This window comes from Wolffia australiana, chromosome 8 (assembly GCF_029677425.1).
Source record: "Wolffia australiana isolate 7733 chromosome 8, ASM2967742v1".
NCBI classification, from domain to species: domain Eukaryota; kingdom Viridiplantae; phylum Streptophyta; class Magnoliopsida; order Alismatales; family Araceae; genus Wolffia; species Wolffia australiana.
Genome location: NC_135842.1, coordinates 1,442,253 through 1,456,108, shown reverse-complemented (window position 1 = coordinate 1,456,108; position 13,856 = coordinate 1,442,253). Strand labels below are relative to the sequence as shown.

Here is a 13,856-nt window from a genome sequence, read left to right as displayed (position 1 = left end):
GGTTAGATGAAATCGTATTACACTCGTCTGACAAAATAATTTTGCTCCATTAAACATGTGCACTATATTTCATTTTATCCACGTAGAGTGGAATTCATCCTCCGTTCTCTATTTGCGGCATACATATAACACCACTGTTATATACATAATTCTAATAAACAATTAATCACACCTCTTATGAGTAACAAATTATATATATATATATAATATCATGGAATAGAAAAAGATTCATACACGTAACAAATTGCAGTTTACATTGACATAAATTTATGCCCACAACCAATTATCCGATTTATCATGTTATGCAATTTTCAATGTCGCAAATCCTTTTCCTAGTTACGTTATTCAGTTTGAGGGCTACATTGGACGTGAGATCTCGAAAACCGCGCACTATAACTCCAACTTATTGTTCAATTAAACCTTGAATGTCCACAAATAATGAACTCAAAGCACTACTGAGTGACATTTATCTGAAATAATAATGTACAGACCTCTATCTGAAATTACAGCATCAAAATCATCTGCCAATGCAAATCTTCTAATCTATGCATTCTAAATGACACAGACTTCAGTGACAAGTTCTTCCAGGAGTTCATCATTCAGCATTGACTCAACCTCCACTCCCAGCCCGTCAAAGTCAACCATCCATCCTCCCCAGGTCATGTCATCAATCTCCCCAAACGTAAGCTTCGCCGCATCGTAAGCCGTCGATTTGCCGATCAACGACTCCCAGACCTCTTGGACGAGCAGCTTGTTGACTTTTCCCGGTCTTACCCGAGCCAGAGACTCTGAGATGCGAGCAAGAATGCAGTTGACCAGGTCAAACATCAGCTTCCTGTTCATGCCAGGCCAAGGGAGGTGGGAGTAGATGGTCTCTAGATTTTCAAAGACTTGTGGGTCAACCGGAGACTCCGGTGAGAAGGCGGCTCGGAGCAGCATGTCGCGGTCAACCTTGTACAGACCAGAGTCAATGAGAATGTCAAGCATGTAGCAGAATTCCAAGTTGTCTTCGTCCTCGAAAGTCAACCGGATCTCTTCGGCTTCGGCATTTTCTGAGGTTGATGTTAAATGCTGTTGATGGGCTGGCTTTGTTTCTGCAAGCAGATAGAGAGAGAGAGAGAAGAGTGAGAAACAGAAAAAAGAGAACCCATCTTTGATTGGCTGTTTTAAGGAGAGAGAGAGAAGAGTTCATGGTGGCGCACATGACCATGGTCCATCATCGGACGTGACACCACCGCTGCAGGATGAGATGACCCGTGTCATAACACGTCGCCATCGCCAACCTCGGACCCGGGATCCGAGTTTCATTTATTAGAGATAGAGATGGAGATGGAGATGATGGAGATAGAGATAGAGATAGTGATAGAAGTAGAGATATAGATAGAGACAAAGATAGAGATAGAGATAGAGATTACGATTGAGATACAAATAGAGATAGAAATAGAAATAGAAAAAGAGAAAGAGAAAGAGATAGAGATAGAGTAAAATTCGTCTGAAATTTCTAGTTATTTTTTCTTTCCTTCAAGGCCTATAAATAGGCCAATGGAGAAACAAGGAGATGATTTTGAAGTTGATGAGGTTTCTATACAATGCAGGAATAGAGAGATAAACAAGGAGAGGAGAGAGATGGATGAAAGAAAGGGAGAATCCCTCCGGGAAAGTCACAGAAAGAGTAAAGATAGAGAAAAAAGGACCAGTCTCTCTAAAATGACTGGCTGTTGTTTCTAGCATGAAAACAGACAAAGAGAGCAATGAGTAGTGGAAATACCAAGTGGATGATCGGCTGAAAGGTGAAGAACAAGATAGTTTAATGTAGTTTCAAGCGCTGACCTCGGTCAACTTTAACCCGATCGAAGTGGTCTAAGCTTGATACACTCTCATCCGGGGGTTCAAGAACAGACACAGGACTTGGATGCTCGTTGATTTCAACGCTACACACCGCATCTTTTCCCATCTTCTTGCGGCCAGCAAGCGATGTGAACTCCTTAAAACAGAGAAATTACCAACTCAATTAGCAGATAAATCACAATTAAAACAACACAACTTTTAGAAAGAGAAACAGGATTAACCAAACCTCTATCATAGGCTTCTCCTCCACTCTGGGCAGTTTCTTCTTCTTCTCCTCTCTGCGCAAGAAGCTCTCTTCCATGTTCTTCATGGTCCCAAGACACGGGTGCTCATAAGAACTTGACCTCCTCCTCTCTCTCTCTATCCCAGAGCTTCCAGAAATGTCTCTCTTGGCCAAGGCAAGCATCTGCGCAAGCGTCGTCCTTGAGCGCCGCCGCCGAGCTCTTCCCTCCGCCGACTTCTGTAACGTCTTCCACCTCTCGAGCAGCTGCTTCCGGGCCTCCTCGCCATCGTTTCGGACCATCTGCTCTGTGATTTCTCTCGCGATCCCCCTCGAGCTTCTGGCAAGAGATATCTTCTTTCTCTCTCTAGAGTCCTTGAACCTCGCTTCCGGAAAGCCACCCAGGCCGGGTTCTAGAACGACGATATGATCATGGGTCATCTCCTCCATCTTCCTAGGCCTGGGATTCCGGTCTCTCCTAGAGAGAGAAAGACTGCGCTCCTCTTCAGTATTATACCAAGATCTTTGATCAGTTCTTCTCCAGTTTGGACTGTCTGATGGTTCTGCATCGGAGGACTTGAGGATGACGATGGGCCCGGCGTCAGATGAGGTTGAAGACGAGTGTCGGCATTCTTCGAGATGTTTGATGAACAGTGAGCTTGGTTCATGGAGGAGCCTGAAAAAAGGGTCCTCCAAGGATTCAAAATCTCTAGAATTCTCAGACAATCGCCGTGATCTTGACGGAGATTTGTTTCTGATGGGCGATCTTCTTGTGTCTGAAACTTCATATACATCTTTAAAGACTTCGGATGCTCGATCCTTGAAGTGGGCTGGTCGAGAGTCTTCGATGACAGTGGACTTATGGAATGGAAGCACGTCGAGGCCCATTAACTTGGCGATCACACCGGGTGAGCGCCTCTTTGACTGCTCTTCGCTTCCCGATCTCCTCGTCGATGCGGGGCTGCTGGATTTCTTTGAAGAAACCCGTAGGATATCATAATGAGGCTGCCAAAATTAGATTAAACTATAAACATTATGGCTCCCAGAACAGATTCTCTTTTAATAACATGAATTTAAGCTAATCATATGATATCCGTAAAAAATAACAGTTTCTGAAACTTACTGGGTATTGATAACTTTGAGTTTTTACTCTGGAAGATGACGTCGCCATCTGAGAATTAGTGTGCTTTGTATGTAAGCGGCGTCTCGCATCATTACTCAACGATTCTGGGACAAATAAATAGGATGAAAATCACCTTCCATTGGATAGTGAAATAGTAAAAACCTTAAAAATCTCGGGATTATAACATAAATAAAGGGATCAATGCAAAGGAGAAGACTTCACATCAATTTTTTTTAAGCGGTAGACAATAATAAATGGGGAAACTAGTTTTGCATTTTAAGCTGCTGATTCGATTTCTACTTACTCATCTTCGCAAAATAACAACGTCTGGGCCAACTGTACCAGCTTAAACTGGATTAGTTCGAAGTTGACGAAGCCAGATCATAAACTGGGTCACACTTACTCTTATCGTTCATAGATCGAATACTATATTCACCCATTCTTTGTTACATGAAAATATAGGGGAGAGAGAGAGAGGAGAAAGGAGAGAAGAGCGAGGGATAGGGAAAAGAGGGGAGAGAGAGTGTCTAGAGAGAGAGAGAGTATGAGAGTCCAGAGACAGAAGGAGAGAGCAGAGTCCAGAAAGAGAGGCTGCCCAGAGACAGGAGAGAGCAGAGTCCAGAGAGAGAGGCTGCCCAGAGACAGAAGGAGAGAGCAGAGACCAGAGAGAAACCCCTCAGAGAGAAATTGAGCCAAGTCCAGAGAGAGAAGCCGAGAGCTGACACTGAAAGAGAGAGCAAAGTCTAGAGAGAGAGGAGAGAAAGAGAGTACAGAGAGAGGGAGAGGAGGGAGAGAAAGAAGGTGGGGAGAAATAGAGAGCATGGAGAGAGCAAAGACACAAGAGCCAGAGAGAGAGGGTGAAAGTCCAGGGACAGAAGGAGAGAGCAGAATCCACAGAGATAGCGAGCGAGAGAGAGAGAGAGAGAGAGAGAGAGAGAGAGAGAGAGAGAGAGAGAGAGGGAGGGGAAAAGAGGGGAGAGAGAGAGAGCAGAGTCCAGAGAGAGAGGCGAGAGCCCAGAGACAGAAGGAGAGAGCAGGTTCCAGAGAGAGAGAGAGAGAGAGAGAGAGAGAGACGAGAGACGAGAGACGAGAGCCCAGAGACAGAAGGAGAGAGCAGGTTCCAGAGAGAGAGAGAGAGTAAAAGAGAGTCCAGCGAGAGAGTGAGAGGGAGTGAGTCGAGAGACATTTGTTAGAAGCTGTCCTTTTCAAGCGAATAAACAAGAGAAAGAGAGACAGAGTAAAAAACAAGTTCCTCAACAGATCGGGTTCCCCATCACAGATAATTCCAGGAAAAGAAAAAATCTAGCATTATCATCATCCTACACGACAGCAAAGGGAAAAAAAATAACCGGAGCGCTTAATAAACTTCTCCAATGATTTTTTTCCTTCAAAGAAATTCAATCTCGCTCAAGATGAACGAGAAGAACCCAGAGATGAAGAATCAAAGAAACAACAAGGAAAAGAAGAGCAGGAAAAATGTTCAATCAATCTTCATCAATATCCAACAGCGAACCAGAGACTCAGAAACAGAACATCGCCACAAACCATAGGGGAATTCTACCGTAACTTAGACCCAGATTCAAGACACAACTGGCAAATAAACTCTCGGGGATTTCAGAAAATGAGCTAGAACTATCAAGAGAGCTTACCTTCCGCATACCCACCAAAGAAAAACGACTGATTCCCTCGAGGCTTAACATCCCACAAATCTTCTTCCCATTCCAAAGAGTTCCATCGAGGCTGCACCTCCTTTCGCCTAGATCTGCGCCGATACCCCTCAAAATCCACCATTTCCAAACGATTCGAACAATCCCACCAGGCGTGTTCTACACCAAGAACCTTGATCCCCTCATCCCCTGGATAACTGCAGACAGATCAAGAAAGCGAGAGAGCATTAATGGGTACGGCGCAAATAGAGACATTGTCCCCCCCCGCTCCTTTTTCCCCCAATTTCTCACCAAATTTCTCACCTTTTTCCACGCTCCTCGCGAATTCATCGCTCTCCCGTCGATCAAAAGCTCTCCTCCGCAGTTAATTTCAAAACCCACATCGTAGAATAGCTGCCCCTCTCCAACCGCAAAATCCCGGTCGCCATTACTGCAACCTAGTCGCAGGAAAAGGAGTAGACTGAAGAAGACGACCGAGGAAAGAAAACAGGCCCATCTCGGGCCCACCTTTTAATACCCTCTCCACCGTTATATCTGTCTTATTGGGCCGGCCCATTAACCTCTTCTTTAACATATATTATTTCCCCGAATCTCCCCAATTTTGTTTATTTTATTAATCACCGAGTCGCCTCGGGAACCCGGCCGAGTCACGGGCGCTCCGCCCGGCACGTGCCGCACGTGCCTCCAAGCAGAACGGTCCAAAACTCTGCCTCTCGGGCCCGCACAAGCCGACACGTGGCCGGAGAATCTCTCCCGGGCCCATTAACCCGGTCCACGACAAGAGAATAAGACGAAATTTCTCTAAAATAGTATTTATTATTGGGCCGGCCAATTAACCCGGTCCACGACAAGAGAATAAGACGAAATTCCTCTAAAATAATATTTCTTATTGGGCCGCCCCATTAATCTAGTCCACAACAATAGAAGAAGGCCAAAGTTCATTAAAATAATATTCCTTAACGGGTCGGCCCAATAATACCCGGCCCACGGCGACTTTTAACACGTGCCGTTTCGGAGCCACAGCACTTTTTCCGAAGAAAAAGGAGGCGGCTAATACAATAAGTAGGATACCGCTGAGGTGGCAGCCACGTCAGCGGATCCTGCCACGGTGTCCAGGCCACGCGCTGCCGACATGCCACGTCAGATGAGAGAGAAAGAGAGGCCTTCATTCTCCGCGAGACTTGTCATCCATCTCTCTAGAATACGCGTCGAAAAACTCTCTGTTCTCCTTCTCCAGCCCCTTCCAGACTGACCCAAGATGAGAGAGAAAGAGTCAGGGAGGAGAAGAGAGAGATGGGATGAAAGCTAGAGAGAGAGATGGCGGACCGGTGGAGGTGATGATGGGGTCGATGGCGGCATGCTTGGAGAGGGCTTCCACCGTCTCGTCCATGTCCATGCGGGAGACTATGCACTTTTCGATGAGATGTTGCACCTGAGAACAAGCATGAAGACATGAAGTATGTGAGTATGCCCCATCATGATAACATCAATCTATGTATCTCTCTCTCTAGAGCATTACCATGCGGATGTACGAGGCGGAGTCCTCCATGGGAGAGGACGGTGGGAGGATCTTCCGGGCTGTGACGAGATTCAGAGAAATGTAGAAAGAGAAAGAGAGGAGTCGGCATTTAGAAAGGGCTTAATGGGCCCACATGGCCCGACCAACGGCCCAATGAGCTTCCGTAACCGGCTCTGATTCTTCGTTTTCGATTTCGATCGATGACGTGGCGTCTTCCTCACCGTTGATGTTAAGAGCTGCTTGATTTGTGGGAACGACCGGCCCAGATAGAATCTGCCATCTTTGGGCCCAATTATGGAAAAAGACCCAATAATATCTCCGTTTCAAAAGTGATTAATCTTGACAGCCATCGTATTATAAAAAAAGAATGTATATCATATTCTCCCAAGCATCATAAAAAAAATGTATATCATAACCTCCCCCTTCCCCGCCCACAAAATATTTTTCTTGCTACAAAATGAATTATAATTAATTTCCTATCCTCGGCATGCCGGCCGGGCTGATCTTCTATGGCTTACCGGTTTCGGAATTTGGCCCACTAAGGCCGCCGCCGCCGTTGCCGAGGGCCGGTCTCGAGGCATTTCGCTTCATCAAGTTCCCGCCGTACAGAGCGCCAAACACCATCACCTGCACAGTATCAAACTATCGTTCAGTCGGGTCAACGTGTTGACTGGGTCAACTCCAAACTTACCACTCCGGCCCATTGGACCGAGCTGAGAGGATGCCCAAACCACAAGCACGACAGGAAGATGCTCACCAACTGAAAGGTCAACGTTAGACGGCCAAAGTCAAAGTCAAAATATAGTCAAAGTCAAAGTCAAAGACCTGTCTAGTGGTCATGATGGTGGCAAAGGTGAGAGCTCCGAAGGTGCGGATGGTGTAGGAAATGAAGAATTGGCTGATGGTGGCCACCTGCGAGGGAACGGAATAAAATACAAGTTGAGTTTAACGTCTCCTCGATCAACGGCGGAGACGGCGCGTTGACCTTACTTACCGCAGAGAGTAGAGCCACGTCGAAGAGGCAGTCTTTGTGGCGAAGGACAAACTCTGCGGCGGGGAAAAGATGACCCTGAAGCACGAGTCCTGCGAAGGAGAAGGGCATATTAGTCATTTGACAAGGTGGGGGGCGCCACGTCAGATAACCCGCCTGTTGAGCTGAGGACGCAAGAACAGATGGTGGTGTAAAATATCTGGTTATGTATTTCCATGTCATAGCCGCGGAAGAGCTTGTCCTGGAACGTGCTCGTGAATCCATCAAACCTGTTGGGCAAGATTTTATGGGGGCATATTTAAATGTTTTAAATCACAACACAATCGAGAAATATTAATATCTTGCCCAAAAAAAAAAAAATCAGACGTGAATCTGTCAAACCTGTTGGGCAAGATTTTATGGGGTTATTTTTGCATGTTTTAAATCACAACACAATGGAGAAAAACTAAAATCTTGCCAAAAAAAATTAAATCAGACGTGAATCTGTCAAACCTGTTGGGCAAGATTTGATGGGGGTATATTAGCATCTTTTAAATCATAAGACAATCGAGGAAAATTAAATATTGCCCAAAAAATTAAATCAGACGTGAATCCTTCAGACTTGTTGGGCAAGATTTTATGGGGTTACATTCGCATTCACATATGAAGATCGAGAAAAATTAAAAAATCCAAAAATACCCTCATAGAATCTTGCCCAAGAGGTTCGATGGATTTAGACGTGAATACATCAAACCTGCTGGACAACATTCTATGGTGGAATATTTGCATGTTTTGATTTCTATTGATTTTCTTATGAATTAAAAAATGCAAATGTTCCCCCATAAAATCTGGCCGAAGAGGTTTGATGGTTTCACGTCTAAATCTATCGAACCTGCTGGGCAGTATTTTATGGGGATATATTTGAAGTTTTAATTCATAACAAAATCGAGAAAAATCAAGTATTGCCCAAAAAATTAAATCAGACGTGAATACATTGAAGCTGTTGGGTCAGGATTTTATGGGGTATATTTGCATATTTAATTCATAAATAATCGAGAAAATGAAAAAATGGAAATATAACCCCATAAAATCTTGCCGAACAAGTTTGGTGGATTCAGAAGTGAATCAGACGTGTCTTCATCAAAACTGTTGGGCAAGATTTGTTGGGGTTACATTTGCATTTTTTAAACATAAAAAATCGAGAAAAAATATAGACAAAAAGTAAAACCAGATGTGAATCCATCAAACCTTCTGGGCAAGATTTTATGGGGTTATATTTATACTTTTCAATTAATAACAAAATCGAGTAAAATCAATTTGTAAAAATACCCCAAGTATCCAGCCATTAGGAAAACTCCCCAGGCTGTGCTCTCTCTCTCTGAGCCGTAGGGACCGATGCCAGTTGACGCCTGCATTTAATGGCAAAAAATACAAAATCAACGCACTAAACTCAGTCATTTTTTGTTTTACAATAAAATTTTGCTTTAGATTCTTGAAGATTTCAAAAAATTAATTCAATTTGATAGACTATATGCAATTCCTCACCTGAGTTGGTACATTAACTCTAGAATTTGTATGAATTTATAAGGGATACAAAAGTATAAATGGGTGTAAAGAAGTTCAATATTCCTATCTACTTTTCAATTTTAACTAGATATTCCTATGTTTATGTTTGTGTCCGTGAGCGTTCTAATGATTTTTTAGGGTTCCTGTTACGCACCCCATGGAGATCTAACAAAATCAAGAAACGGGACGAGGGATAGAGAGGAGAATAGGAGAGATGGAAGAGGTAAGAGAGAAGAAGAGAGAGTTCCTGTTACGATCCCAATGGAGATCTAACAAAATCAAGAAACGGGACGAGGGATAGAGAGGAGAATAGGAGAGATGGAAGAGGTAAGAGAGAAGAAGAGAGAGCGATAGGTGAACAAACTCTCAAGGACCTCCGAATCGGGAGTTCTTGCCCTCACGAAAGCTGGATACAGCGACTCGTGCCAAGAAACCACAGGGTGATCATTCATCAAAAGTCCCTATAATAACCTTACAAGGGGGTATTTATAACCCTATAAGTTCAAGAATCGGTTATCTCATCAGGACTCTAACAGTTCCTCCCGGGAGCCACTCCAATATGGAGGGCACTGCTGACACAGCGGAAATCACTCGGGATGATCCAAGAGAGAACAGGAGATTCCTGGAAGACAACAACGACTCGGGCCTTTATGTGAAAGTGTCATAGTTTATCACCCCATTTAAGGCAAGATAGAACATCCATGTCAGTGAGCGTTTCTAATGATTTTTTAGGGTTTTTATAGCCTCGATCTCTTTCTCTCCTCCAATCAGTCGAGAGCTGTCAGTTTGATATTCTTTTATAAAAGCTATAAATCAGTAATATCTACGTACTATAGTCAAATATTGGATGGTCATGCGTAACAAAAAACGTGTGATTAATCAGATCGTGAAGGGTAAAGACGTAGTTACCGGATTAAGGATGAAAATAGAACAGCCCAACGTCACGAGAGAAGCAAAGATATAGTCCTTTCGATAATACTTCTTCTGCATTATAAGCACTCCCCAAACCTAAAATGAAACCAGAATTCTGGCATCATGGATACATCCCAAATGGGGTAGTATTATCCAGAGAACAGTAAAAAATAATGCGAGCTTTACGTTATTCTTGGGGAAATATCGGGTTCACTTGTTTAGGATCACTCAGGTTATCTATCCTTCGAGACAATTCATAAGTTCCGCATGATAAATAATTAAAGTTCCAAACGACAAATTTCCTCCGAATGAAAAGAAAAAGAATTATTACCCTTTCAAAAATCAAGGAAAGAGTTTTCACGAATATACAAAAGAAATTCTCATAAAGACTGTTTCTTTGACAGTCAACGGAATAATGTTGGACATACCATCACAGGAATCATTTTCGCGCATTTGGCCAGAGTCTGCACTGGAAAACTGACGTATTTCAACGCCTGAAATCAAATAACACTTTGATTAAATCCAAAATAATCCCCCAAATAATCCTCAGGAAAAAATCAAGAGCGTAAGAAGGCAAACACCTCATACTGGCACGTCGTGGTAAGAATGTTAGATATAGATACTCCGCAGTATTTGTAGATTGGAGCGACGGCATGCAAATCCTTTTTACTAGCCTGTAAACATATAAGATTGATTAATCATAATCCATGACGATCACGAGAAAAGATTGCAGTAAATTGACTTCTTCTTACAAGTAGCGCAACGGCAGAGGCAAGAGAAGTTGTGATGCGGTTGCACAGTACAAGAAATAACGAGTATCTAAAATACTCCTTGTTTTCACCATATGGAACTCTCATGATCTTTTCCTGCAAAGTAAATGTTTTTAATTATAGTTTTGCATCCTTGTCAAGCTTATGCAAGGAGCGTGAAAAAAAATAACAAAGGTGCGCCGCAAAACCTAGGGGCAAAAGAGATCACGCATTTGATTAAAATAATCATGAAGAATATTCCCTCATTACTCATTTAGGGTTCCTTCAAGAATCAAACCCTAACTAAAAATAGTGTGCAAAGCTGTTTCACATGGCATACAGAAAAGCAAAAAAGTAAAACTTAAATCGTGATTACTGACGTGAGATGATCTCAAAACCTCCAAACGCCAGGCGGGACACAAAGTCAAATTCTTTGGATTTTGGATTTGATAAGAAAACACATTTAAGAACGACACAAGAACATCACGAAATAAAGCAACGAGAAAACTTGCCTGCAAGATGCCGTAGATGAGGAGGCTTCCCATGATCCCGGCAACAGCAAATCCGCATTTGAGCAGTCTTTTATCCTTCGGCAGGGGAGACGGTTCATCCATTAGCCCGCCCCACGTATGCAGCTATCCAATACAAAAAAGGAAACGGGGGGACGCTGAGAAAACATAGAGAACACTTTGATCACAACAGGAGTTCATGTACCTGGCTTTATCAAAATATCATGATAAAAGGGGATGATGAACACGAAATTCAATTCCTTTGATGGAGATTGGCAGAAGAAATTGAGATTAAATCCTCGGAGATATTGCAATACTTTCTCGGTTTCGACTACGAAGATCAACAGATTTTATATTTCACCATTGAGTATGATAAAAAGCTTATTCGACCCTCTTTATATAGTGGATTATTAGAGGGTCCCGGTCAAATAAGAAGATGGCCCGCGAGGGAGGGCCCAATAAGGGACTTATTTCCTTTTTTAAAGAAAAAGGTTGGGGCTGGACTTAGGGAACGGCACGTCCGGCATGTGACGCCCAGGATGTGACGGGACGGTGATCCGTGACGGACGGTGACTTGACGAAAGTTTCATCACGTCACCGTCCCGTCACACGTCTTAGGATTTGAGAAAAATCTATCGCGTTCGCGTCCCCGTCATGGTTTGCGGCGTTCCCATCATGTCCCCATCTCTGGACGGCGTCACCGTCACGTGTGATGGGAAAAACAACCATGCGGAGGAGAGAGAATTGGAGGGGCATATCTCCAATTATCTTTGGACGGCATCTTTTTGCACGCACGAATTAATGCATGGACTTTTCTGCGAAATGCCAAGAAATCAAGTTAGCGACACCACGTGGCGAAATATCGGCGGTCAAAAGCTTAAATCTATCTATTTTTCAGCTTTTTGGTTATTTTTAAAAATCCGTCATGGCTGTCATCCATGACGGCCACCCCGTCGCGTCACTCGTCCGAGGCCCTCCGTCACTGTCGCATCACCATCACGCCCAGTTCATCATCCGTCACCGTCAGCGTCACCGTCAAAGGCCTCTAATTTCATCGCGATCACATTATCCGTCACGTTGCCATCACCATGACGTGTGACGTAATGGATGACAACTGCCGTTCCCTGGTTGGACTTAGATCAAATGCTGGAGCACAAGGAAATTGGAGGTTTTCCAGAAGCTTCCATCTTCTTTTGGTTGTACCTGTTTTGGTCCTCCGGTGTTTACAGACTCGGTGGTTATTTTCGTGAGTTTTAACACGGGGGGCGTCTAGTAGAAGCTTCCAATAACTTATGAGAGAAAAAAAGATAGGAAGGAATGTCACACATTAAACTCTATCAAAAAGTGATTGATTAGAAAACTAGATCACAAGTGGGTCAGGGGACTTATTCAATTAATATTTTTTAGCTTAAGGGCGTATCGATGTAAATATATGTGGATGGCAAGCCAATCACACAATTCAAATCTCATTATGTGTTCATTGATACAATACATTCATTATAGGGAGCGTGTGATGCTTATAACTAATTCTATGAATACGCGACTGGACTTGGAGAATTATGATGAGATCACAACACGGATATCACTTTTATTTAAGCAGTTTTTCTAAATATTAATATTCAAGGGATACTCGAGAAGGACATCATAGTGTTTGGATAGAATTGCACCATCTAATATTATTCATACAGGGAGTATGGCTAGTCCTATGGCCATTAGTGTGGAATTTATTATAGATAGTTGGTGCCCTTTAGCACAAAGAGTTAATTGAATTGTTCCACACAAGTCATTTAGCAGAAAGAGATGATAAATGCAACGATTAAAAAATTCCTAAAAAATAATGAACATATATGCTTCTGAAACAAGAAATCCCTTTTTTTCCTCTCTCTTTTTTGCTTTATTTTAACAAGGAAAATGGAAGTTTAAAAACAAAGAAGTTTTGATCAATTAAGTATTTTTCATGAACATTCCATCTCATGCTACTGAGAAAATGATGAAATATAATGAGAAGATGTAGATGAAAATATCTAATGCAATAATAATATGACAAAGGGAAAGAAGAGAAACACATGGGAGTAAAAGTCAGAGAAAAGTGAAACACATTTATATGTAGGTTTCAAATATAGTTTCAGGTGGCTCAACAAAAAGTGATTTTGTGCTTCAAGATTTTAAGAAATTGTCACCTGTAGCCCAAGTAAGAGTCCAATTAATGGAGATCCCTACCATTTAAATGGGTTCAACTAGTGGAAAGTGGTATGGGTAGCCCCTCATCCTACTAGATATCCTAGACACTCAAGTGTCGTGCATATGTCTAGATCACGGCTCATACCATCAAGAGGTGCACTCTGTCCGCTACAAGAGCCTAACTTCTATGCCATACTTCTAGGACTTAAAGTAAATCAACTTCCAAAGTGGGATTCAAATAAATTGATGAAGATATTTGTAAGAAATAGTGTTTTTTTAGAAAACCAATTTCCTCCCCAACTTGAATGGAAGTATGATACATGAATTGTATATCATTTAATGAAATTCGCCCCGCAACTTAAAATCTGCATCGTCCCTAATTCAAGTGATAAAATTTGAGGAGAAGAAATGTGAAATTATTATTCCCGTTTAGTTTATGTAACTGCTCTTGCCTTGGATCCTTGTGCTTGTTGAGCTTACATTATTCTATTGGTAAAACCATGATATCCATAAAGATAGTTAACGATATCAGATTGGTTATACAATAGCTTGTTTGTTTAGATGAAATATATAAAAAATTAAATAAATAAAA

At 42.5% G+C, this 13,856-nt stretch overlaps 3 protein-coding genes across 4 annotated transcripts; all 3 read right to left on the bottom strand.

Moving 5' to 3' along the window:
• Positions 1-439: 439 nt before the first annotated feature.
• Positions 440-5,336, bottom strand: LOC144706474 (uncharacterized). Its single transcript, XM_078579445.1, has 6 exons — positions 5,162-5,336; positions 4,841-5,055; positions 3,192-3,295; positions 2,075-3,073; positions 1,831-1,984; positions 440-1,094 (listed from the first exon to the last, which is right to left on the bottom strand). Exons 2-6 carry the CDS (start codon positions 4,980-4,982, stop codon positions 553-555), a joined length of 1,941 nt encoding a protein of 646 aa, XP_078435571.1. The 5' UTR covers positions 4,983-5,055; positions 5,162-5,336; the 3' UTR covers positions 440-552.
• Positions 5,337-5,714: 378 nt separating this feature from the next.
• LOC144706871 (uncharacterized) lies at positions 5,715-6,517 on the bottom strand. Its single transcript, XM_078579937.1, has 3 exons — positions 6,378-6,517; positions 6,185-6,290; positions 5,715-6,106 (listed from the first exon to the last, which is right to left on the bottom strand). Exons 1-3 carry the CDS (start codon positions 6,405-6,407, stop codon positions 6,024-6,026), a joined length of 219 nt encoding a protein of 72 aa, XP_078436063.1. The 5' UTR covers positions 6,408-6,517; the 3' UTR covers positions 5,715-6,023.
• On the bottom strand, positions 6,449-11,203 carry LOC144706869 (UDP-galactose/UDP-glucose transporter 5-like). 2 transcript variants are annotated; one of them, XM_078579935.1, is made up of 12 exons: positions 11,094-11,203; positions 10,578-10,698; positions 10,407-10,499; positions 10,254-10,319; positions 9,823-9,921; positions 8,677-8,756; positions 7,525-7,637; positions 7,372-7,460; positions 7,203-7,289; positions 7,069-7,137; positions 6,896-7,004; positions 6,449-6,657 (listed from the first exon to the last, which is right to left on the bottom strand). In XM_078579935.1, exons 1-12 carry the CDS (start codon positions 11,186-11,188, stop codon positions 6,449-6,451), a joined length of 1,230 nt encoding a protein of 409 aa, XP_078436061.1. In that variant the 5' UTR covers positions 11,189-11,203. The 2 variants fall into 2 exon arrangements, with proteins under 2 accessions (XP_078436061.1, XP_078436062.1); XM_078579936.1 differs by having other exon boundaries at positions 6,458-6,650.
• Positions 11,204-13,856: the final 2,653 nt, after the last annotated feature.

Bases quoted from the DNA above. Each gene is read 5' to 3' on its own strand.
- LOC144706871 (XM_078579937.1), bottom strand. From the start codon at position 6,407: ATGGAGGACTCCGCCTCGTACATCCGCATG. The intron at 6,291-6,377 runs GTAATGCTCTAG...GCTTGTTCTCAG, and splicing joins CCGCCTCGTACATCCGCATG to GTGCAACATCTCATCGAAAA. The intron at 6,107-6,184 runs GTCCGCCATCTC...ATCTTGGGTCAG, and splicing joins CCCCATCATCACCTCCACCG to TCTGGAAGGGGCTGGAGAAG.
- LOC144706869 (XM_078579935.1), bottom strand. From the start codon at position 11,188: ATGGATGAACCGTCTCCCCTGCCGAAGGATAAAAGACTGCTCAAATGC. The intron at 9,922-10,253 runs GTATGTCCAACA...GTTTCATTTTAG, and splicing joins CGAAAATGATTCCTGTGATG to GTTTGGGGAGTGCTTATAAT. The intron at 7,638-8,676 runs GTATTTTTACAA...CTTGCCCAACAG, and splicing joins CTAATGGCTGGATACTTGGG to GTTTGATGGATTCACGAGCA.
- LOC144706474 (XM_078579445.1), bottom strand. From the start codon at position 4,982: ATGGTGGATTTTGAGGGGTATCGGCGCAGATCTAGGCGAAAGGAGGTG. The intron at 3,296-4,840 runs GTAAGCTCTCTT...TATTTGTCCCAG, and splicing joins CTTTGGTGGGTATGCGGAAG to AATCGTTGAGTAATGATGCG. The intron at 3,074-3,191 runs GTAAGTTTCAGA...TAATTTTGGCAG, and splicing joins CTCAAAGTTATCAATACCCA to CCTCATTATGATATCCTACG.